The 25,485-nt window shown below is 44.0% G+C and overlaps 1 protein-coding gene across 2 annotated transcripts; it reads right to left on the minus strand.

The window, feature by feature from the left end:
- Positions 1 to 1,347: 1,347 nt before the first annotated feature.
- On the minus strand, positions 1,348 to 24,319 carry CD14 (CD14 molecule). 2 transcript variants are annotated; one of them, XM_078650730.1, is made up of 2 exons: positions 24,129 to 24,319; positions 1,348 to 3,017 (listed from the first exon to the last, which is right to left on the minus strand). In XM_078650730.1, the coding sequence occupies exon 2, from the start codon at positions 3,002 to 3,004 to the stop codon at positions 1,598 to 1,600; it is 1,407 nt and encodes a 468-aa protein (XP_078506856.1). In that variant the 5' UTR covers positions 3,005 to 3,017; positions 24,129 to 24,319; the 3' UTR covers positions 1,348 to 1,597. The 2 variants fall into 2 exon arrangements, with proteins under 2 accessions (XP_078506856.1, XP_078506855.1); XM_078650729.1 differs by having other exon boundaries at positions 24,079 to 24,319.
- Between the last annotated feature and the right edge of the window lie 1,166 nt (positions 24,320 to 25,485).

A 25,485-nucleotide genomic window follows, 5' to 3' on the forward strand; every position in this document is an offset into this window, starting at 1 on the left:
AATCACATCCACAACACATTTGTAGTATAATAATCACACCTTTAAACAACACCGCCTTTGAGTACCGCTTTGCCGGATCTTCAAGTTCTGGACATTGGATTCAGAAGTTGGGAATTTTAGAATTATCGTCTGGGTACTATTTTTCTAGCTCCATTCAGGTCTAAAGTCTGGAAATCTCTCAAATATTCCACAAATGATGCCATCTTTAAATATAATTCGAGACCCTGGAAGTTCTGTGCCTTTTTTGGCTGATTTTGACCACTTTCAAATGGAGCATCACATAGCAAAGACATCAATAATTACGTTTGACGTTCTGTCAATAAAGAGAGGGTTGATGACGTTTTAAAATTTTATTTTCTCATCCTTAGTAGATGAGTCGATATTTTTGTTCTTTATATTCAAATTAGTGACAAATCAATTGCAGAAATTATAAAAAATAAAATTGGTTACAACAAGCATAAAAATTAAAACAGTGTGTTCCATTCGAAGTATAATCCTGTTCTAAGCTAAAGGGCCTATCCTATCCGAACAGAAACCCATCAAGAGTCCTTTCTGGACAAGAGCATATAAATCTAGGAGCAGATTCAAATAACTAAGAGGAAGAATGAACTCGCCATAAAGGGTAGTTCCGGAGACTCAGCCATGTTCTCCAGGCAATTGTAGAAGCAACCGTCTAAAAGTGTGAGAAGGAATGAATCACAGCAGTAGCTATGATAAGTATGAAAAAGTAAGGAAATCTAGGAAAATCACAGTAAGAAGTAGCTTATGGCAAGTCAAGCTAGCACAGCAAAGTGACAAGGGCATGGCAGGGTAGGGATGCATGGAATGAATGAATGAAGTCTCCAGCTAGGAACATGTACTACATAGAAAGCTGCTAAAACATGATGCAAAACAAATGAATGTCATTATCATTGTCCAATGTTGAGAAGTCTTATGATGGCTTGTCGTCTTCGCCCTCGATTCCAACTGTAAATGTCAGTGGCAGAATGAAGTCAATTAGAAATGGCTTCAACGTATTACAAGTAGTTTCATTACCAAAGATTCTCATGAGAACCTCTGCAAGCCTACTCTGTTAGCTGTCTAGTGTCTCATCGAACATCAACGAGCTGTTCTATAAAATGAAACATTCGCATTTCTGGTATGTGCTGGCTAGATCACGAATTGTAAGGTATAACAAGCATTTCCTTTTCATTAGAACACTTGTTCATTATGCATATGTGGCAATAAAAACAATCTAAGTACAGTCAAGTCATAGGATGTAAAGAAAGAAAGACTACATTTTCTCAGTACATAGCACATTTCACAAAAAGCCAAGCTCTAGAGTTCAGTTATAATGTTAAATCACTTATTTTATTTAAAACATTTATTAACTTAAATGAACAGTGCAGCCTGGTAAGTGAAGAACGATAGGATTGAAAGCATTCTGGAGAAAATAAACAACATTTGCATGTCTGCATGTTAAATAATGACACATTTTCTATAATTTAGCTAAAGTTGTATTATTTTAATGTTAATATGTAATGCATTTCTATATTATTGTATAGTGAAATTTGTCTAAATTGTTCAGCTTTATAAATACCAATATGTCCACATGTGCTCAACCATTGTGCGATAAATGTACATTCTGGTCCCCAACACCTGAATCACTGGTAGGCGGTTTTAGACCACAGCGAGTCTTGACCCAGCAAAGAATCCCAGCAATGCTGACCACAAGGACCAGGACGCAAATCAAGCCCACCAGGAGGGGCTTGTGACATTCAAATGCTGTAAGATTAACATCATTCATGGGGGTCCCCTTGTGTACAGCAGGAGTGTCACAAATGTAGCCAGCTGGCCACCCCAGCATCTCAAGTTCTGACTTCACTAAGTCCTTCATCTCCATAAGAGAAGAACAGGAACAAGTGTAAGGGTTTTGACCAGCACTGAGAACTGTTAAATGCTTGAAAGCCTGTAGCTGGTACTTGTGAATCTGGTCAATCATATTTCCGTCCACAGAGAGGACTTCTAAACTTGGAAAGATCTCAGGAGAGGGCAAAGCATTCAGTGCATTGTTAGAGAGAACTACTGTCTTCAGACGATAGAGAGAAATGTCCAGAGCTTGAAGTCTGTTCCTGCTCAAATCTAGTATCTCAATATTTGATGGAAAGGAGATGTTCACACACGTCATCCCTGTGTCAGACAGGTTCAGAATGCGAATAGAAGAGAGCTCCTCACAGGCAGCGTAGGAGGAACTGAGTTGGGAAAAGTTGTTTTGACTCAGATCTAAATCTGTTAAATTGTCCAGCTGAGCAAGTGTATTGCAGATTTCTCCGAGAGACGTCAGATGGCTGCTCCTGAGCCTTAGCACTTCAAGTGTGGGATAAAGACCATTGCAAAAGGTTTGTGAGATTCCTTTTTCCTGGAGTGGGTTGTTGGACAAATCAAGGTAAAGCAGGACTCGGAAGTGCGTGCCGATGTCGCTTGGAATGTGGCTTACTTGGCACTTGGCAAGAGTCAGCTCTTTCATCGTTCCCATCCAGTTGCTCAGGCTAGAAATATCAGTGGTCCTTCCGGACAAGGGGGTGGAAGACACGTTCTTGAACTGCAAGGAGACCAGCTGTGGAGGTGAGCCCACTAGGGCTTGCCAGCTAGCACTGCCGACAAAGGCACAGTTCTCAAACACCAGCTCCTTAATGTGGATTCTATAGGCTGCCTTCACAAACTCTACCAAGAAGCCCTCTGACAGGATGCTGTTTGAAAAGGTGACCCTGGCCAGAGGTAGATTCATTAAAGGTTCAAGCATTTCCATGGACTCTGCCAATACGGTAAACCGCTCATCAAAGCTTCCGTCCCGAAACTCAAAAATGTTGGCTGATGTGCAGGCGAAAATGCTGAGCAATGCATTCGGGTTACTCAACGAGCATCTGCAGTATGTCTGGAGAGAGTTAAAAACGCAGTCACCTTCCACGCTGGACTGACCGATCCCGATGGTCAGAAGCGCAAACACGGACAGAATGGATGGCATCCTAACACCTGTCCTGCAATAGAAGAAGGGAGACAGTCAAGGTTAAACAGTGATTCCCTCTGCAATGACCAGGTTGCTGCTCTTTAACAGTTACATGTTTCCAATTTTTTTTTGTTCTAACATGCCACTCCAGTTTGTGAGACCTGAGCATAGTAGGAGATTTCCAGGACATATATTGAAATAAAGAACATATTTCGATTAGTTATGAACTTTTTTTTAGGTGTCTGAATAATAGAGAAAAACGTTTTGGTCTTCACACTGAGAGCTGCAAAACCGTTTTATTTCAAAAGGTAGACTCGTGAGGGAATATTTGAAATCTGTATTTCTCAGTTGAGTTTCAAAACATCTCCCTTTTGTTTGAAATTAACATATAGGATTGAAATATGGCTGCAAGAAGATGATATGTGACCTTCTTTTGAGCTCTATTGGATAATCGCACTAGACAGTGGCTCAGGGCTAGTGATTGATTCGCAGCCCTACAGCCTTCCTCTTGCAGTTTACGTTTCGAAGTGATGGGGGTGCGAGTTTACAATAAGTCCAATTCAAGTGACTGCAGGTTATTGGAGTACCTTTATGATGTGTGAAACACCACCATAGGGACCTAAGCAAACCCAGTATCCTATTGAGAACACGCTACACAAGGTGCTTAGCCCAACATAACACCAGTGAATTCATTTTTGATGTATGAAAACTCCTGACCGTGTGGGCACCTTCTCGCTTGCCAGGTTGGATAGTGTTTCCGTTCTTTGATACAAACCCTATGAACATTTATATTGGCGTGACACTCTTTTATGGATGGTGATGCCCATCTAATCCTAATAATAAACCCTGATGAAGTCCTTAAGGACGAAACGAGTTGGCTGGGCTGATTGGTTTATGTCTTTGAAGAGTAATAAAAGAAGAAATTTCTACACAAATACGTCAGTCATTGTGATAGTATAAATACGGTCTGAATGTCACACTAACTGATTTTGCAATATAGGGAAGAAATACTGTATGTATTATTCCTTGTACTATCCCACTGATAGGATTGGATATCGTTTGAATACAAGCACTCCAAATTTAGTTTGTTTCTTATCTCTTGTGCATTGTGATTTCTTAGCAGTGGGTCCATAAACAGTTGACCGCTAACATTTGTTGTTCCAAAACGCATGTACTTTCACTAGTGCAACCTCGGTATAGCCTACACTGCTTTGTCCTTCTCTTTAGTATCACCTTCTCGCTTGCATTTAACAGAATAGCTCTAATTCCTAAATGTGCCAACAGTAAAAATGATCTCCAGATAAAGTATGCATTGGCAAAGCCAAAATATCCAGCCACAAATTCATATGGTAAATGTTCTGAGAAAGATATGATGTTTTTGAAAGACAATATCTTCTAAGAACTGTTGTTACCCCCTGTACTCGATACATTATGGTGTGTCTGAGCGGTATAGAGTCAAAATATCGAGTTTTTAATATCGACTAGACATAATATCGAGTAAAAAATATAGAATGAACATAATATCGACTAGACATAATAAAGTCTACCAAAATATCAACTAGAAAATTTTAATATCAAATAGAATGGACATAATATCGAATCAAAAATATAGAATGGACATAATATCGACTAGACATAATATAGACAACAAAAATATCGAATTTAAGGTAAGTTAATATTAATGTTTATTTTTTGTGTAATATAATTCTGTAGCGGGTTGTGGGTTTATAGGGGAATAGGGTGGGAAGTAATTTAATTATAATTAATTAAATATGTTATTTATTTATTGTTATTTAGAATTAATTGATAATTAATTATTAATTGGTAGTTAATTAAAATATAATTGGTAATGAATTTTAATTGATTAATTGATAAATATGTTACTTTTAGTAATTTATTTTCTGTAGCGGGTTGTGGGTTTCTAGGGTAATAGGGTGGGAAGTAATTTAATTATAATTAATTAAATATGTTATTTTAATTATTATTTATTTAGAATTAATTGTTAATTAATTATTAATTGGTAATTAACTGAAATATAATTGGTAATTAATCTTAATTGATTAATTGATACATATGTTAATTTTAGTAATTTATTTTCTGTAGCGGGTTGTGGGTTTATAGGGGAATAGGGTGGGAAATAATTTAATTATAATTATTTAAACATGTTATTTTATTTATTGGTATTTATTTAGAATGAATTGTTAATTAATTATTAATTGATAATTAATTAAAATATAATTGGTAATTAATTTTAATTGATTAATTGATAAATATGTGAATTGTAGTAATTTATTTTCTGTAGCGGGTTGTGGGTTTATAGGGGAATAGAGGGGAAGTAATTTAATTATAATTAATTAAATATGTTATTTTATTTATAGTTATTTATTAGAATTAATTGTTAATTAATTAGTAATTGGTAATTATTTAAAATATAATTTGTATTTTATTGTAATTGATTAATTAATATATTTTATAAACATTTTAAATATTTTAATTATTTTGTAATTGGTATTAATATTCATGTTATTTATATGTATATATGAAGTATTTACTTCCCCTACTATTGCACTCACTGGAGTGGGAATAGTAATGTTTACCCCCACGCTATCCAACGCTTTCCCTACTGTTGCACTCTCTGGAGTAGGAATAGTAATTTTTACCCCTACGCTATCCAACGCTTTCCCTACTGTTGCACTCACTGGAGTGGGAATAGTAATTTTTACCCCTACGCTATCCAACGCTTTCCCTACTGTTGCACTCTCTGGAGTTGGAATAGTAATTTTTACCCCTACGCTATCCAACGCTTTCCCTACTGTTGCACTCACTGGAGTGGGAATAGTAATTTTTATCTCTACGCTATCCAACGCTTTCCCTACTGTTGCACTCTTTGGAGTGGGAATAGTAATTTTTACCCCTATGCTATCCAACGCTTTCCCTACTGTTGCACTCACTGGAGTGGGAAGAGTAATTTTCATCCTTACGCTATCCAACACTTTCTCTACTGTTGCACTCTCTGGAGTAGGAATAGTAATTTTTATCCCTACGCTATCCAACGCTTTCTCTACTATTGCAATCACTGGAGTGGGAATAGTAATTTTTACTCCTACGCTATCCAACACTTTCCCTACTGTTGCACTCTCTGGAATGGGAATAGTTATTTTTACCCCTACGCTATCCAATGCTTTCCCTACTGTTGCGCTCTCTGGAGTGGGAATAGTAATTTTTACCCCTACGCTATCCAATGCTTTCCCTACTGTTGCTCTCTCTGGAGTGGTAATAGTAATTTTTACCCTTTCACTATCCAACGCTTGCTCTACTGTTGCACTCTCTGGAGTTGGAATAGTAATTTTTACCCCTACGCTATCCAACGCTTTCCCTACTGTTGCACTCAATGGAGTGGGAATAGTAATTTTTACCCCTACGCTATCCAACGCTTTCCCTACTGTTGCGCTCACTGGAGTGGGAATAGTAATTTTTAACCTTACGCTATCCAACGCTTTCCCTACTGTTGCGCTCTCTGGAGTGGCAATAGTAATTTTTATCCCTACGCTATCGAACGCTTTCCCTACTGTTGCACTCTCTGGAGTGTGAATAGTAAATTTAAACCTCTCGCTATCCTACGGAAAAAATATTGTATATGTTTTGTTAATAATATGTATATATATATATATATATATATATATATATATATATATATATATATATATATATATATATATATATATATATATGTTTTAAAATTAAAACATTTTTTTTAAGGCACATTAATTATTTATTAATTTTAAGTTTATTTAAGTATTTTAAGTATGTTTAAATTAATTCTATTTATTATTATATTACTTTAAAATTACTTTTAACATATTTAAAAAATTCGATATTTTGAGTGTCAAATATTTTTTCCTATCGATATTTTGGAGTCGAAATTTTTGTACTTACCTGTTTGTAGATAGGAAGTCGATATTCTGGCATTCTATATTTTTACCTCGATATTTTGGCAAGTCGATATTTTGACTGTCGATATTCTGTCAGAGATCCGTCTGAGCAGTCTAGTATTTTTTTTGCTTATTGGTTTCACAGGTTTTTCTTATCCTGTAATGTCTTTCGTAAATTGCTTGAATAAAGGAGGCTTTATTTATTAAGCTGGTTCTGCGTAATTGTGTTTGCTGCAGTTAATACTAGTAGTGTGACAAATTTTCAGCAACATTATATTTTTGTATTGTCCTCATTTATGCAACTGTATAGGTATTTCCGCCAAATACACATTTGTTGTTTCATAGGCTTTCTCTTCTTTTTCCACTCTCCTTACCAGGATTTATGAGCCCAGGATAAAAAATGAACACAGGACCCTCTGGATGCCTGTGGTGATTTCGTGATGTGTCAGAAGCACCTGTTTGAATTAAAATTACACAAAAAGAACATGGTATGTCTAGCGGTTTGACTATATATACAAGCTGCCTCTTTAATAAGGAGGGCTCTTCCTTTCATTAAAAAAATCTATTAATAACTGTTGCTAAATCAGCGTGGGACCATCTGCCTTCACTTGTGACAGCCCTGCTCCTCATTCTTTTCACTCTATTTGGAGAGGGCCTGTCCACGGAGACTCAGTATTTTAGATAATTAACCCAGGACAATGCCCAGAGGGTCGGGACATTGCATGCACGGATTGAAAAAATGAGAAAATGAATGGCAAGCTCCCGGAGCAACCAAGCACAATGGTACCTTTTTTCTAAATTTAGTTTTTTTGAGTTTTTACAAGAAGTAGGACAATGACAGGTCACAACATGGTACTTTGGAAAGGTCGTCGCTTCTCGAGTCATCATCATACAACAAATATGAGAAGAAAGCAAAATAAAATAAACTAAAACAACTGTAATGGTGGAGTCTGTGAGGATATGAGTAAGGCTTTCTGTGTGATATCGCTGGAGCATGCTGAGGTGTCAAAGGCTTTGGCGTCAATGCACAGGTGTGTCATGGGCATCGTGGCGCACTCCTAGGTGGTGAGCACTAGTGCATGTGAGTCGATGCTGGGTTTAGCGCCGGGGAGGGCTGCGCAAGCCAGTGACTGGTTGGAAGTTTGCATCCAGCAACTGTGTTGTCTCTTGTCTCTGGGGCTTCCCCTTGGTGTATGTTGCATGAGCTCCATGAGATGGGCTCTGGGTCAGGAGGGTGGCTTCCTTTCAGTGTATCGATTTGTAGTGTGCCCATGCCCCCAGGATCGAGCTGTGTTCATCATGTTGTGTGGTTGTGAACCCCAGCTGCTCCGAGCAGTGTATGCTTCAGTGTGTGTGTGTGGGGGTTGGGGGGTAATTTTTCACTTCAATGTTGGTAAGAAAAGTCTCCTAGCATTCACAGCCGGTTGTATTGTCCCCCCCATACGTAGCAGCGTGAGGGCATTTGTTTCTGCTTGCACCCATGTCAACAGTGTGGCTAACCAGTGTTAAGGGTCCTGGGACCTGGGTGCCTTCTATGACATCGCTATTTGTCTCTTAAACAGGAAAAAAGCTGGGTCAATGAACCTGTGCAATGTTTGTCACCTTTAGCATTGGGGCGGATACCCAACAGACAGGACTCGAGTGTTGGTGTGAGGTTTTTTCCAGCGAGTTCATCAACAATATTTGTGACCTCATGCCAGACCACTTGTACCATCAGTCATTCTCAGACCATGTGAGAGAATCCCATCGGAGCACATGTTGGCGCAGTAGGCAGACCACTCCATAACTAGGACAAAGACCAACAGAGAGTGTGGCCACCCCTAAATGTTGCGTCTCTAGATTGTAAAACTGTATGAGATCAACTGACCTTGGGTGTGCGGATCCAACCAAGGTCACAACCCCTTGTATTCTAGGGTCAGCAGTAAAAAGTCAAAACTAGGTTTCGAATGGCTTCTCAATGTCTAGTGACATGGCCACCCGGCCATGGGCCATGGGTGGGGTGTCCTGTATGAGGCGTAATAGACATTGGATGTGTAGGAAGGTGTTGTGTTGTGCCCAGCTATAAACCCTGATCGATCTTAATGCACAAGGGGACCGATTATGAGGAGTATTCTGTTTGCAAACACCCTGCCTAGAATGTTATAATCTAGGATCAGGAGAGATAAGGGTCAGTAGGAGCGGACGTCCAGTGTGTCTTAGCCTGGCTTGGGTAAAACCATGATCAGGGCCTCCCAAAGTGAGTCCAGGAGTTTTCCTGTTGCTCTAGCCTCTTTGAACATCTCTAATAGATGTTGGTTAATTTGGGCAAAAAGTGGCATAATATTCAGTTGGCAGCCCACCTGTGCCTAGTGTTTTGTTCCCAGCAATTTGGGCAACAGCCGAATGTATTTCTTCTAGTTGGAGAGGCTCATTCAAGTTGGCTCACTGAAGCTGGGACAGTTTGGTCAGCAGTAGTTCTTGTAGGAACCCATGAGTTTGCTCCTCCAGAGGTGGAGAGCCCGCTGGCCTATTCAGTGATTGGTAGTAATCCTGGAATGCAGAGTTAATGGCCATCTGTATAGTGGCCTGTGTGTCATTGTCAGCTCTAACAGCCCCCATTGCGGGTGCCCTTTGTCCTTTTGTACCACCCATTCCAACAGCCTCCCTAAGCGATCTCCCTCTGGGTGAAGAATGGTCAGGCGCCACTTATAATCGTGCTTCCCCAGGCGCGTTTCCGCTTCACTGCACTGTTAACGCAGCTGCTGAATTTGCTCAACCTTCACAATCCGATTGGTCACCTCTGTTTCTAACAGGCACAGCTGCCATTTGAGGACCATTACCTCCCCCTGCAAGTGTTGGCATGTCCTCCATGTAGCGTCATGCAGGTTACCAATTAGTGTGCATCCTGCTCCGGTGCCCTGGATGGGGTGGATCCTTAATTAAGGTCAAAGTATTAGGTGAGGCACTTCACCAGGATTTCCGTAAATGAAGAGTCTAGAAGCAATTCTCTCTGCAGCCTCCAGGTAGGTACCCTGGGGCATGGCCTATCCCACTGTAGGACTATTTGAAGGGGGTAGTGATCCAAGAGGGTGCGTGCCATGTACTCTGACGGGATTATCTGCACACCAAATTCTTCATTGCAGAGGAAGTGGTCTAACCTGGTGTGAATGTCGTGGACTATGGTGTAGAACAAAAATTTGTGATCCAGCTGGTACCTTTAGCCATCGCACATCGCGCAAGCGTCTCCAGGTGAGCCATTTGTTGAAGTGTTGTGTCATGCGAATGCATGCATGTAGCGTTACTCGGGGGATGACAGAGCGTTTGTGCCCGACATATGGTTGAAGTGGCCACCCCACATCCCTGGAAAGTGTGGTTAACAGAACACCGCAGGGGTAAGTGTGTCCAGGAAGCCTGATTGGTTGGTGTTGGGTGAATATACTCCCAACAGTGTGAGGGTAGTCCCATTGAAGTGTCCCTCTGTTGTTCTATATTGCCCCCCAGTTTCTACCCTATGATTGTCTCCTACATCTGGGCCCAAATAAGTACTCGTTGTGCAAAGGCGGATGCAGATGTGCCGTACACTTGTCCCCTCCATTTCCTGGGGACCTCATGCAGTTCCGCTAGTGTGAGGTGTGTCTCTTTCTCCTACAGCATTGCAATGAGTGTTTGGAGGCATTTGAGCGCTTGGTGAGAGTAGCCATGTCACGCACATTCCATGTTAGGACATTGTATTGTGGGGTCTTACTATTCGTGCAGGTTCCCATAGCGCAGGTCAATGGTATGTGCTGCAGGTGTTGAGCCCGTATTGTAATTCTCCATGTGTACAGCACCCTACTCCAGGTGCACTCCCACTCTTACAGCCGACCATGCCCTGTGATGCTGTGTTGATATCCAGTAGCACCTCGATATGACTCCATTAAAGCAATAGGTATAACATTAAGATCAAACAGCCTGAACGGCTGTTCCCCTCCAGGGTCAGGTGACTCTTGCATTTCCAGCCATAAATCCTCAAAATACGAATAATATCTAAATAAACTTAGTAAAAGGTGTCCTCTTTGGAATCCGTGTGGGGCATGGGTCCTCTGCTTTTGAGGTCCCTGAGTCGCCTGTGTCTGAGCTGGAGTCCGATGGATGCCCGGGCTGTAGAGGAGCGAAAGGATTTGTGCTATGCTGTGAAGCATGCCACCGCTTGTGCCCGTTCTGTGGCCACCTAGCCCTGAGTAGGACAATTTCTAATATTTTGTTGTTTCTTACATTTTGGCTGGGGGACAACCCAGTCCGTCCGCCTGGTTCTCTGTGGGGCCAGGTCCGAACATCCTCTGAGGTTGAGAAGATGTGAGAGGTCTCATCATCCAGTACTTTTAGCTTTGCTGGGAACAAGAGTGAAAAGGGAACTTTTGCTGTAGTTCCCAGAGATGTTGCTTGACTTTTATGTAGGAGCCACCAAGCCATTGTACCTCAGGCGTGAAATCAGAGTATGCTGTAATCTCCACGTTTCATAAGGCCAGGGTCCCTTCATTCCAAACCATTGCGGGACTTTATCTTGGTCCCAATAATTAAAGTAGACAGGCAATGATTGGTCGTGGTAGTGCCCCAGAGGGTGATGGCCTGCTAAGTATGCTGTGCTCCTGCTCCATAGAGAATAGCTTCGGAATTGTGTTTTCCAGTACAGTGGACATCATCATAGGTTTCAATGAAGAGTTCAGCACTGAGGTCTTTCGATCGTTCAGGGAAGCCTAGAAAGTGTATGTTGTTGCACCACGAGCACCCCTCAGCGTCCTCCACTCTGCGGTGTAGCGAGGCCACTTCTTCTTTCATGACACTCAATTGTATCTGTAGTTCCTGTATCAATGGCCAGATGGAGGTCAAAGTGAATATTGGATTGTCCACAGTCTGACAGGTTGTGTTGGTCTTTTCTCAGGAGAGTCACGTCCTAGAAGACAGCATTGATATTTGCCCCCAGCATCGTTTTATTGTTTAAGATAGCGTGGAGGATCTTATCAAATTTAGTAGAGTGTGTGTTGAGGTGGTTCAGGCAATGAGTGCATGGTCTGTAGAGGAGGTAGGCAGTGTGGGTTCTTGACAGATCTAGGTTTCCCCACCATGGTAGCGTTGAGTTTGGGGTTGACAGTTAGTTATTGTGGGGTATGCATGTGTCTTCGGCCCTTCGTCCCCTTTAGTGTCTAGCAGGTCCTAGGTATGATCAGGGGATCGAGCGCTTGAGGTGAGGCCCTCCCGGGATGTCATTTGGCGATAATGGAATGCCCAGTAGCCAGTCGCCCACAACCAGATATGTAGCTGTGTCACCGACATGAGCCCCTAGGTCACCTCGTCCTGCTTTGCTTCGGCCCGTTGACTCACCGATCAGCAGTTGTGGAGTAAGGGGAGGGGCCAGAGGGCCCACCCAGGATGTCCTTCTATGTCCAAGATGTCGTCCTACTTTGTAGGCGTGTGCTACAAGTGCTGTTGTTGCCCCCCATGGCTCCCCTTATGAGTTCTGGTATCTCTGCAGCAGTGTAAGCCCAACCAGAGTTGTTCCTCTAGTACAGGGCATGAAACACGGCCCAGAAAATTGCCTTCTTGATGCCAAAGTGTAGGCAGATCCAGGCAGAGCTTCGCACTTGAGTGCCAGGGCAGTTTGTGCCTTGCGAATGCCATAGCCTTTGTCGAGCCAGCAGGCCCAGGAGACTTGGGCTTGCTTTATGAGCCCTATGTTGCTAAGGCAACAGAATCCACACCCCCCCTAAACAACCAAGGAACCTGGGGCTTTAGGTTTAACCCTCCAGCAACAGTCACAAGTGTATCCTGTGCAGCGGTATGCTGGGGCTTGCTTTATGCACCTGATGGCTCTGAGGCAACAGACTATGCCCCCTAAACAACCAAGGATACTGGGGCTTGTGGTTTAGCCCTCCAGCAACAGTCGCAAGCATGTCTCGTGCTGCGGTTGACTGGGGCTTGCTTTATGTGCCTGATGGTGTGGAGGCAACAGACTTAACCCCCCAAACAACCAGGGATGCTGTGACTTCTGTTTTAGCCATCCATCGCGTGCTGTGATACACTGGGGGTTGCTTTATGCGCCTGATGGCATTGAGGCAGCAGACTCTGCCCCCCAAGCTACCAATAATCCTGGTCTAGCCCTCCAGCAACTGTCACAAGTGTGTCCCGCATCACTTACCACATGTGCCTGCAGAGGGATAAAAAAAGTTATAGCATTCGCAACAAGAATTTTCAATTCTATTAAGGAAACGGAGGCTAGGCTTCTGCTTCTCTTTCTTTACAGCAGCCAATCAAATTAAAAGTTTTAAAAACATTATTTTTCCCTTGACTCCTTCACAGTCACCTGACGAAATGTAGAGCCCCAGCCCTATATAACCCTCCTGCAGCAACACAGTTTCCTCTTTCTTTGCTCCAGTCCAAGGAATACAGTTAAACAGTCCGAGACCCTGCAAAGACAGGAACCACTAATAACAGTTTGAGACCCTGTAACCACAGAGAACATAGCTCCAACGAGAGCATAAAGTGGAGATTCTAGCTCAATTTGACCCGACGTCCTTGTTCCGACACCTCAAGAAAGCCTCCTCCAAAAACGAACTCCGGAACAACCAGGCAACTTCCACAATTTTGGAACATTATCGGCCAACAACTCACTTATCTCCGATTCCTAGCAAGCAAGAAAAAAAACAAGACTGCACATACTGTCTTCACCAAAAACATACCCCATCCAATTACAATGTCTTCAGGAAGGGAAAAACAGAAACAGATGTACAATTTGTTACAATAGACAAATATGCAAATTACTTTATGCAGATAAAGATGAATAAATGGGTAGGATAATCCTCTCCTCTGTGCCCTTAATAGAATTGAAAATTCTTGTCGCAAATGTTAGAGACATTTCTATTCTATGCCAGGGCCGGAAGCTCCAATTACACTTGTTTAAAGCTGAGTCACCACCACGAGAAGCAATATCAACAATAGGTTTATAGTAACATGAATGAAATGTAGATTCTGCTGACTAATCAGCCACCTCAAGAATATCAGTTAAACAGGAACCCAAAGCAAATGATTTGGGAGCCTTTGTCTAACAAGCGGAATGTGCTCTAAACACTGATGTATCAGTACCAGCCTCACCCATAAGCCAACACATCCATCTGGCAAGAGTGGTCGAAGCCACTGGGCAAAAAGGCTTTTGCAAGGCCATCAAAAATTGTCCCCTCAAATCAATACTAAGCTCAGCTGTACTAACCTCATAAGCCTTCAGATATTGCACCACGCAAAGCTTAGCATTATCTCGAAATGTTGGATAAGAAACTGAGGTGGAATTACATTTGGTGCAACGAGAAATCGAGAAGGTAACACCCTCAGGAGAAAAAATCCTCCCTGCTAGATCTAGAGCACATACATCAGAAACAAGTTTACAAGAAATTAAACATCAGAGTATGGTCAACTTAGCCAATAATTGCTTCTGTAATTGATACTTATTATCAGGCCAAGAGTCTAAAAATCTCAGGTCTAAGGTAACATCCTATAAAACAGAATACCTAGGAAGAGGGGGCTTCACTATCCGGATACCCCTCAAATATATACACACTATAGTGCTCGCTCACTGGCTTACCATCAACGGGTAAATTACCTGACAAAATGGCAGATCAGAAATTGTTAACAGACCTATACACCAAGCCTGCACAGGCCAAAGAGGACAAAAAATGTATGACCAAACTTCAATCCGCTCCAACAGGCTCTGCACCCCACTCACACCACCAGCTACTCCAGTGTCTCGAAGTTGGAGGCATACTATTTTTGAGTGCCCGAGGACCAAACATGACCGATGAAAGTATTAGCCTCTTGCGAAAGTCCCATGAGACTCCATCTGTCCCTGAAACGTTCCATGCCACTAGAGAGATGTATTGTGACAGGATTAATGGATGTGGGAGACCCACTGGATAGAGAAGGAGATTTCAATGGAAAGGAATTAGAATTGGACAGGCATAAGTCATCTCCAGAAAAACTGGAAACCACACTTGCGCTCTCGAAAGCAAAGTCAACAAGACCAGCTCCACTCTTTGGCGTCTCAATTGAGTCAAAACCGTGGAATCATCATCGAATGGGGGTAAGGCATTTCACAGTCCAGGAGCACAGTCCAGAAGAAAAGTATTCACAATAGCAAATGTTGAGCAATGAAATGGCTAATACCAAGCTTCAATGCGAGCAATGCAAGCTTCTTTGACACACAGAAAAAGCACAGAAAAGGCATCAGCAACAGGAGGAGTAGCACAAGGTTTCTTTGCACACTCAGAACAGGAACACATATCAAGAGTACATGTCTGCCGAGGTAAAACTCAAGCATCATCTTTAATGTGTATATAACACCACTTCTCTCCCTGATAGCTACCTTTGATGTTGAATCTATTGCATAGGCTTATGACACTCAGCAGATCCTCACAATTGACAAAAATTCCACAGCGGTGGAAGAGAAGTTCCACCACTGTCTCACCGCAGTGATGGATTGGATGAAACTGAATCATCTTAAATGTATTAGCTTCAAGACAAAAATGATGCTGTTTGGAAATTCCAATGTATTTAGACCCAACCAGTGGTGGCCCTCAGTTTCAGATGCCCCACCCACAACAGTAGATACAGTCAGAAATTTAGGAATAATATTCGACCCCACACTTCTTTCCCTAAGCCAGAACTTGCTATCGCAGGCATGTGTTTCCAAACTGTAAAAACCCTCCGAAAATTATTCGACCTACTCCCGCTGCCTGCCAGGAAGACTGTTTCAGTGGCCCTAATTTTATCTCGCTTGGACTACTGCAACAGTCTTTATGCAGGAACGAAAAAGACGGTTGTGAAAAGATTGCAGGTGGTCCAGAATGCTGCGGCAAGACTGTTACTCAAACTCCCCAGGGACTCTTCCTCAGCAGCTGCACTTAAAGCGCTTCACTGGCTACCGGTCCATAAGAGGATTCTTTTTAAAATCTTGACCATTACTTACAAAGCCGAAAGTGGACCAGAATATCTAAGATGCAGAATCAAGACATATACCACCAAACGTACTCTGCGGTCTACTTCAGAGAACCTGCTAACAGTACCCATTTTCAAATTGAAAACCCGGGATGGGAAGACTATGGCAGTACTAGGGACAAAGGCCTGGAATGCCCTACCCACTCAGCTGAGGCACACACAAACGGAACCCACCTTCAGGACGCTCCTCAAAACATCTTTGCTACCCCAGACCACCTGGCGCTATCTCCTAATTAAATGCTTCCCTCAGTCACCCTCTCTTCTATGAAAATCTCCTAGATGTCCTTTTTTCCGCTAGGTACCAAGAAGCTCCTTGGAGTGAACATCCCGCTATACAAAAACCCTTTCATTCATTCATTCATTGATACAAGCGTCTCTACCTCACAAAATAGGTACACCTTGAGCAGCAGCAATAAAAGCTTCCCATCTCTATATAACAGGTAATATAATTCAGGAATAGTTTCAATTCAACAAACTCTCCCGTGCCCAACCACCCCACCACGCCCCCTCCCCCACCTTCAGCATACCCTCACAGAACTGGCACTCATGACAGTAGTGCGACTACCCGACTTACAGAGCATAACTAACTTGGTAGCAGCAGTGCAAGCTTCACTCCCTCACAGAATAGGTACAACGTGACAGGAGCAATACATGTTTGCACCTGACAAGGTCCACGAGAAGTGGGGTAAGCTTCCACTGATCACAGAGGTAGTACAAGCAACACCTTAGTGCCTTGTAGTTTACACCAGATGTCTGGCATCCATTCTTTCACTTCACGCATCAATTGAGATGCCATGGAAGGTACTACTGTCATATCCTGCAAGTCCTTTTAAGGTCTTTTATGAGTCCTGCTGCCGCTGTGGTAACTCCTGCTGCTGCCATAACCCGCAGACCATCTACTGCTGTCACAGAATGTAGCTCCTAGAGCGCTTATATTCTGTTGGTCCTACACCTGTCACTGCATGCAACCCTCGCTGCTATCCTATCTTTCTGGTACTGCTGACGTTACTTCGTGTTAGACCTGGCATCCTTGGCGTGGTTTCTCCCTATCTTTTTGCCTCTACCTCCTGTATTTTTGATGCTGTGCTGGATTTCGTTTTTGCTGGTTTAGATGCTTTGGACACTCTGCCACTGCTGATCAGTGCCAGAGTGTAAGTGCTCCCTATGGAAATTGTTCTTATGATTGGCTATCCATGATTGGCATATTTGTATTACCAAGAAGTCCCTAGTAAAGTGCACCAGGCGTGCCAGTGCTGGTGATGACAAATGCTACTAGTGGGCCTGGAGCACTGATTGTGCCACCCACTTGAGTAGCCCTAAAATAGTGTCTCAGGCCTGCCACCGCAGTGCCTGTGAGCAGTCTGTGAATTGCCATGTCCTCCTGGTCTGTGTCCCCACTGAGCAGGCCTAACCCTTCCCTTTCTGTGCACATTGGTCCCCCCTATGGAAGGCCCCAGCTACCCCCTTTGGCAGGGTGCAGTGTATGTGAAAGGTAGAGCATGTACTGGTGCAGGTGACATGCTCTGGTAATGAATGACAGCCATTTTGTTTGACACTGCTGCAAGGCTATCTTGCTCCATAGGCTATCATGGGGGATGCTGGCTACAATGGCTACCAGCATATCTTCCCATAGGAACAAGATAGGACATAAAAGTGTGGTATCCCTGAACTCAGAATTTAATAACACATCTTTTAGTAAAGGTTGTTTTTAAATCCTGTGTTTGAGAACAGCGCTTTTAGAAAGTAGCTGTTCTCTTGTCTGACCTTTCTGTGTGCCTGGGCCTGCTTGTGGATTGACTGTCTGGTTTGAGGGTGACAGGGGCTGGGGAGCCCCCAGGAGGCTGGCTGGGTCAGCCCTAGGCTGAATGACTGCATTTGCAACTGGAGTGGTGGGAGGAGATAGCACCTGGGACTGAATAGGGCTGTGCCTGCCTACCACAATGCTGGCTCCACCTCCTGCTGGGCGGCTGACGACCCTGCCCCTCACTCTGAAAGGAAAGGAGAAGCCAGGAAAACAAAGTGCTCAAGAACACCCAGAACTGGTTCAGACCAGGCTCAGGGCCCACTTGCACAAAGAGAACAAAGACTTTTAGGGGTATAAGTATAGGACCCCTGACAACAGAAGATCAGACTTCTACAATCAAGAGGAGCCTCTCCCGGAAGAAGAACAGCTGGAGAAACTGAGGAAGACTGCCCTTGCTGTGTGTTCTGGGGCTGACCTGTTTTGCTGCTTCAACTAAAGGAGAGAAGAAAGGGACTTTGCTGTGTGCTGTGCCCCCATCTGCTTGCAACCCAGACGTTGCTGTGTGCTGTGTCTGTTTAGAGTCTCCAAGGTCCTGAGAAGAGCTGGCCTCCTGTGCCTGGAAACACGGGGTTACAAAAGCTTCCAAAAAGATCCAAGACGCTGTGGAAAACGTCCTTTGTTGTTCGCCCTCTGTGCTTTACTTCAACTGCCTGCCGTGTGGGAGGATCAGTGTGCTCATCGGCACATAATTGCTGGTGGCCGTGGGATCGTGGGGCCTCCCTCCGTGAATAATTCCCCTAAGAGACCTTGTGGAATCGTGGGCGGCTTGCCAGCGACCTACGCCCTGTGAGGGGGACTGCCACGCCCCAAATAGCCCGGGTTGCACATCACCGCCGCTGCCCGGGTCAAAGAATCACCGAAGAACCTCGCCGCCCTCAGCCCCGGGTCCGCTGACGAGACCGAAGGGGCCGCGCTGTGATTGGGCCGCTGCAGGAGGCTCGTCCCGTGGAGACGTGCTCGGATTGGCTGAGCGCAAGGAAGAGCTGTCGCGTCAGAGGGGGCTCGTCCAGTGAGCCGCGCTAGGATTGGGCAGCGCTTGAATCAGCATCGCCGAAGACGCCGGGAGCTGGCTCAGAGTGGCGGCCCCCTCCTTCCCCGCACCCGAAGATAATCCGGCTGTCTGCTAGCTAGCGCGGGGAAGAGGACCTGCGAGTGGCGCCTTCGAACAAGAATAGAAATAACTGAGGCGGGGAGGCCTTGAGAGGAGCCTCCCGGCAGTTTAGCGGGACCGCTGGCAGTACGAAGAGAAGGGGGTAACAGGGGCTTGAGTATGGTCTGAGTCCCGGGGCGAAATCACATTGCTATACTCGCTGTGCTACGGGGACATTGAGACTACCGCATAATTGAGGCCCCTCCTCACCAAACTTCAGGGATTGTACATTTCATTGGCAAAGATAACTGAACTGTTGAAATACCACATTACCAGACATCGTTTTTGTTTGGTTACACAAGTACCGTTTTTCTGATCATCTATCACAGAAGTGCTTATGTATGTTGGCCTTGCCCTATTGATTTTTAATCTTGCCTGAACTAGATAAATATATATATTTTTATATAAACACCTATTTGGTGTCAATCTGTGGTGTTTCACTAAGTTATTGTGCGTGTTGGTGAAACTACCTTACACATTGCCTTGGGGATAAGCCTGTCTGCTGGTGCCAAGCTACCAAGGGGGTGAGCAGGGGTTATCTACAGTGTGTACCCCTTTACCCTGACTAGAAGTAAGGGTCCCTATTTGGTCAAAGGTACTTACCTCTGCTAACTAGAGACCCCCAGTTCTAACACTTCATATATTTCCTCCTGCTTCTCTGCCCGTCATTCACGAAGCAGTCATTTTCTGTTGTCCCATCTGCCAGTCCTAGGTCTGTCACACCCGCAGGCTTCATTGGAGTAGGGAGCACCTAAGCATGTGATTGACAGGAAGCCAGAGAGAGTCCACAAGGACATCACAGCTCCAAGGATACATAAACAGGGGTTTCCTGCAGCAGACTTAGTTTATGCACAGGGCACCTTGACCTTCAGGAGAACATGCCCAGGCAACTGTCTCTGATCTGGGGATACTAGACTGGCGTGGTTTACTCCCTTCATGAGAGCATCCTGCTGTCTGCCTTGCTTTGTGAGCAAGTCTTGCACGGTGCCGGAGCGAATGAGTTACCCCCCGCTTGGCACGGCGGTGTGGGCGTGCAGTGGGCGGCGGTGCTGCAAGGAAACACTGGAGGTGGGGCGTCCTCTGTGGCTCCAACTACACAGTGACACTGTCTCCCGATGTAACTATTCCAGAGGCCTAATCTGTTTCCATTTATAAAACCCCTCCACACCTGGATTTACCGCGCCTAGGTTTCAGTCTGCATCATGACTAGCTGAAGGTAAAAACTGACCTGAAGCTGAAGGGTTAATCTGTCATATGTTTTACAGTGCTAAGGTGCCTTCTGGTGTCCCCTTCCACTTCATAAAACCCAAGGCAATGCAAAACAAGTGTCTGACTGTACTAGAATATCAGTTCAGGGTGTACGTCATGCATGTCCATGTCTCAGTACTGTGGTAAGAGTTCATTCTGCAGGTCAAATGCCAAATTTTACAGACCAGACAGGTGTTTTAACTGGTAAACAACATTTACAACGCAACTTTTACCACGCAGTGCCTTTACGACGCAACTTTTACAACGCAAACCATTACAACGCATTGCGCTGGGGGGTGCTCTAGGATAGGGAATAGGTTTAATTTACTGTACAACACCTTCCCTACTATCCACGGGGACTGGAGTTGGAATAGTAAATTAAACTATTCACTATCCAGCGCCCAAAAGCACTATGCGTTGTAATGGTATGCGTTGTAAAACTCGCGTTGTAAAAGCATGCGATGTAAAAGCATGCGTTGTAATGTCATACATCCCCCTCCTCCCTCCACTCATATATTCACACCCTGAGATCTTATTTGTCATTTTTGTTGCTCCGCTTTTCCACTTGTTTCACCTTTATCTGTTTCCAGCCTTTACTCTCACCCCATACTCTTCATCCTACTCTCTTTACACAGTCTCTTCTCTCATGTCTTCTCCTCCATCACTTTCATCTTTCTCTCATTCATCTCTCCTTACTTCATCCCATCTTTTACTTCTATCTCCATCTCCACGCCCTAGGATAAGTTGAATAATTTTTATGAGCACTTTTCATGTGGGTTTTAAACAATAGAAATTTGAAAATACAGGTGTGAAAGTAGCAGCACCCAATTTCTCTAGACATCACATAAAATATTTTAACAAAATCAGACGTTTTATGAGTGAGCCGCACAGTACCTTAGATTACATCACAACCCAAGCCTATCCTGGTCCTCCAGGGTAAGTTTGGGTACAGTGTGCCCCATGTCTAAACCTGAGTATTTACCCAATCGACCCCACATTTTGTGATGTATTTTTGGACAACCCCAACTAGGTAGCGACCTTCTCCATCATTAAACAATAATACATGCCTCTCAGCCATTCCACCTTAGGATGGTGTCTGTCGGACTGCCAGAATTGTCCAATGTTATTTATGCTTGGCAATGGCATTTCCCATATTTAGTAGTTTCTATGTGTGCCCAGATCCATCACAATCCCCACAGGTCCCAAACAAACATGGCTTTGGATTAGGGTCCATTGTTAAATGTCTCACATAGATAGAACTTGAGTGATATACCGCCAATATTCCTGAATACCTACACACTTTCACACACCATGGAAGCAATCTACAGCTATGTGGTTTGATCTTTGGCAAGTTGAGGTGGTTGGCAACTCACCGCTCCATTATATTTTGGATGAATAATAAAGCCTATGCAGATATTTAATCTAGATGAGCCTCAGGTGAACAACTATCACAACTTCTCGGGTTCTATTCTGGCCTCCACCTTCCCCTCATCTTCCAGATGACCCACATCCCGATCACATTGGACTTTAAATGCTGTGAAGTAATCAGTGGCATTTATTACTAGTGATTTATGTATATTGATAATAATGTATCTATCTAAAGGCTGTAGAGTCACCTTTGCTTCCAAGGGGGTGAGTTCAGCTAAGGACAACAGGAGCCTCGGCCAAACTCCTGAGACGGCTTCAACGCATCCAGAACGCCTCTGCACGCCTGATCCTCGACATCCCTCACCACAGCTGCATCACACCCCACCTGAGAGACCTTCACTGGCTCCCGGTCAACAAGAGGATAACCTTCAAGCTCCTCACACAAGGCACTCCACAACACCGGACCAATGTACCTCAACAGACGACTCAGCTTCTATACCCCCACCTGCCAGCTCCGCTCTGCCGACCTCACACTCGCTGCAGTCCCCCGCTTCCGAAGAGCGACCTCAGGCGGCAGATCGTTCTCCCACCTCGTCGCCAAGACCTGGAACACCCTCCCCATCCACCTACGGCAGACCCAAGACCTGCTGACCTTCAGAAAACTCCTCAAGACCTGGCTTTTCGAGCAGTAGCAGCATTCCCCACCCCAGCGCCTTGAGACCCTCTCGGGTGAGTAGTACGCTTTACAAATGATATGATTGATTGATTGATTGTTGCAATATTGCTCCAGTGTGTGCCCCTACAGTGAATATTTTACTAATGGGATTTGTGTAGCAAATATTCTTCTGTTAGGATCTCCAATGACCTTAAATGTCCAGGTCTCCAAACATTTCTGAAATTGGAGATGCCTATTAACCCCTTCCACGCTCATGACGAGCTGGGCTCGTCATGGTGTAGCCTCCTCGCACGCTCATGACGAGCCCAGCTCGTCATGAATAATGGAAAATGGGCAATCCCAGCACCGGGGGGGAAAACGCATAGCAGCCAAGTGGTTAAGTCTCATTGGCACAACCCCTGAAGCTGAGTCAACATCCTACCGACACAAAGTGATTTCTTGTGGGATAGTTTGTTTGTCCATCCTATCCACTTGAGCACCTCCTGCCAGCACCAAAGTGTAGTTCTAGTGGGTAAGAGTAGGTGATCTGCGGGGGCGAGCAACATATAGGCAATGAACCAATGTTGAGTCATATACTCTCACCTAACTCGCTGAACGCATTTTTTTCCACAGGCCCAATCTCTGCCCATCATCTTTTGGCACCCTGACCCTATTCTAGCTCTCCGTCACACTTTCCTCCAGCTGTCTTCATGCACACCTCCCACTTGCTTCCTCACTCATTATACCATCCTCATACCTTTCTCAAAAGTTTTTCCCCTCTCCCCCTTACACCTGCTCACACCCGACCCATTCCTAAATTCCCATTTTCCTTGTAAGCCTTTGTTATAGACACTCATTCTCCCTTTTCTCCCAGAAGCCTTAACTTCAGTCATGCCCTGCCTTCTGACTTTAATGCCAATTTTTCTAAGTCCTCTTTCTCACATTCATTTTTACTTTCTCTTTCCCTCACACTGACACACATCTGACTGGGTTTGTTATCCTGCCTATCAATAGGACAATAACTGGTGAAAACAGATATGCACTTCTCAATTAAGCAATAATGGCCTATAGGCATTGCTGATTATGTCAGTGGAGTAAATCCTATGAAGGTGTGTACGCTTAAATCAATGCAGCGATGAGTTAACTATTAACACTAGATATTAGTTTATAAGCAACATTGGCCATTTAGAAACTGTTGAGACTCTGTGAGGCATACACCTGCCAACCTGTTGGTAAAGGTTTTTATGCACGTAAATGTAAATGTAAATTGATACTTGTATAGAGCACTACTCGCCCGCAAGGGTCTCAAGGCGCTTGTACGAATACCACTATGGAACCCATCCTGGCTTTCCCTGTGAGGTGTCCACTCCTGGGCACCCCCAAGGTGGAGGCCAAGCATCCTTAGCGTTGTGGGGGCCGTTGTGGAGATTAAGCAAGCTATTGCCCAGAGTTGGACTCCATGATTGGAATAGGCACCGAGGAATTTTGAGCCCAAGACCCGCCGAGGCGGGGAATTGAACCCTGGTCCCGGGCTAGACCTCTGCATCAGGGTCTGCCGCTCTAACCATTGAGCCACACTTCTCCACGTACACCATGCATTCCCAGTCTTGATGTTGCACTTGTTCAAATTGACAAAATGACATTGCAGGCTTCTCCTTGATGATACTTGGGTAGCTGTCACTTGTGGTAAATGTGGCAGCGAGGAAGGAAAAAATAGCCAATTAACTTTAAAGAGAAGGAGGTTTGATCGGACTGGGACATCACTACAGATGATGTCACTCCACAGGGTGACTTACATTGTGCATTGATTATGTAAATTCTTAATCCTGCCCCCTCATACAGTTATTTAAAATTGTATTTTTATTTTTAGTTTATGTGCCCTGGGTAGCAAGTTGAACACTGGATCATAAACCCCTCGCGCAGCCGTGCACTCACTTGTTTCCAGCCCCAGAGCTCTGCAGCCAGGCTCCCGTCTTTCAGGTTACCTTCTCGCTGCCTCCTTTCATACCGTGCATTCGGCGGGCTCCAGTACTTCTTACTGTTTAACTTTTAAGATCCCTGCCCAAAGCTGACGGCTGGCTTCCTGCCGAGGGCCTGTTTCGCAACTTCTTAACGGGACTGCTTTCCCTCTGCGCTCTAACTATTTTCCCTCTAGAGAACGAGTGACTCACTCCGCGCGCAGTAATAACTAGGGGAAGTGGAAAGTCCTGGAGGATTTTTTTAGACTAACTCAAAAACTTGAAATAAAGAGGCTGTTGTTTGGGAAATTCCGAGGCTGCTCCTGCAGGTAAGGAGCCGTGATGCGGCGTGAAGGAAGGAAGGAGTTTTGTAGCAGCGCTGCATACCTCGCGCACATCTGCTTCTGTATGCTGTTTGTTATCAACCATTTTCAGGGGCGGAGCTATCAGCGGTGCAACATATTCTTGCTGTATTTTCTTTTCCGTACAGCTAGCTGCCAGGGAGCCCTTGCAGCAGAGTCTATGGTTCTGCGCCACTAACCACTGTTTATTTGTTTGCACTTTCACTCCACCAGTCTGAAGTTCTAAAGTGTTAACAAGTATGTGCAGTATGGGGAGGGGTGAGAAAATTTGAAAAATATGGGGATCTTACTTCGATTAATTGTTTCTCAAGATTTGGTAGAGAAAAATCAATGTTTATGTATTTTTTGCATTTATGGCCTGATTATGCTTTACGATATGATTATCCTGTTTTTGTGTTATGATTTATGGTGATTTATGGTGTCACTAAGGACTTCAATAAAATAAAAATAAAAATAAAAAAAGTATGTGCAGTATGGCTCCATCTGGCATCCCAAATCCAGTTAGGTTTTGCATAAGCTTCTTAATGGAAACAAGCATTGGCATAGCCAGTAGGTCTCGCCTTTGGGACCTTATACGTGTTTAGCCATGCAACACATTATCAGAATAGCCAATGTGTCACAAAAACCTAAATAATTATATGAAAACGGTCTGATAATTATCAACCAACTACCGGAGTGTAGGCTGAAAGGACGCTTCTGGTTGTCAAACCATAGGATCATGAGGTTTAAGACTCGCTGTAGGAGAAGGGATGGGGAGCTCTGGTATGGATGGCGGTGGATGACTTCAAGTATGTAGTGGTGAATAAGCCAGAAAGCGGAAAGGAATATATAATATATTTGACTGCATTGCTTCATACAAGTCTTCATTATTAACACAACCAGTGAGTTCGTAATGAGAAACGCTACAAGGTGGATATTGGCACACGGGCATATAACAATGCCATTTACTTATGTGTTGGTTTTTAAAACATAAATAAAAAGCATTGTCACTTACAATGCAAATAGCTTAAACTCTCGCAAAT

Source organism: Lissotriton helveticus, chromosome 7, assembly GCF_964261635.1.
Source record: "Lissotriton helveticus chromosome 7, aLisHel1.1, whole genome shotgun sequence".
Taxonomy (NCBI): Eukaryota; Metazoa; Chordata; class Amphibia; order Caudata; family Salamandridae; genus Lissotriton; species Lissotriton helveticus.

Excerpts from the sequence above, each read along its gene's own strand:
- CD14 (XM_078650730.1), bottom strand. The coding sequence starts at position 3,004 with ATGCCATCCATTCTGTCCGTGTTTGCGCTTCTGACCATCGGGATCGGT.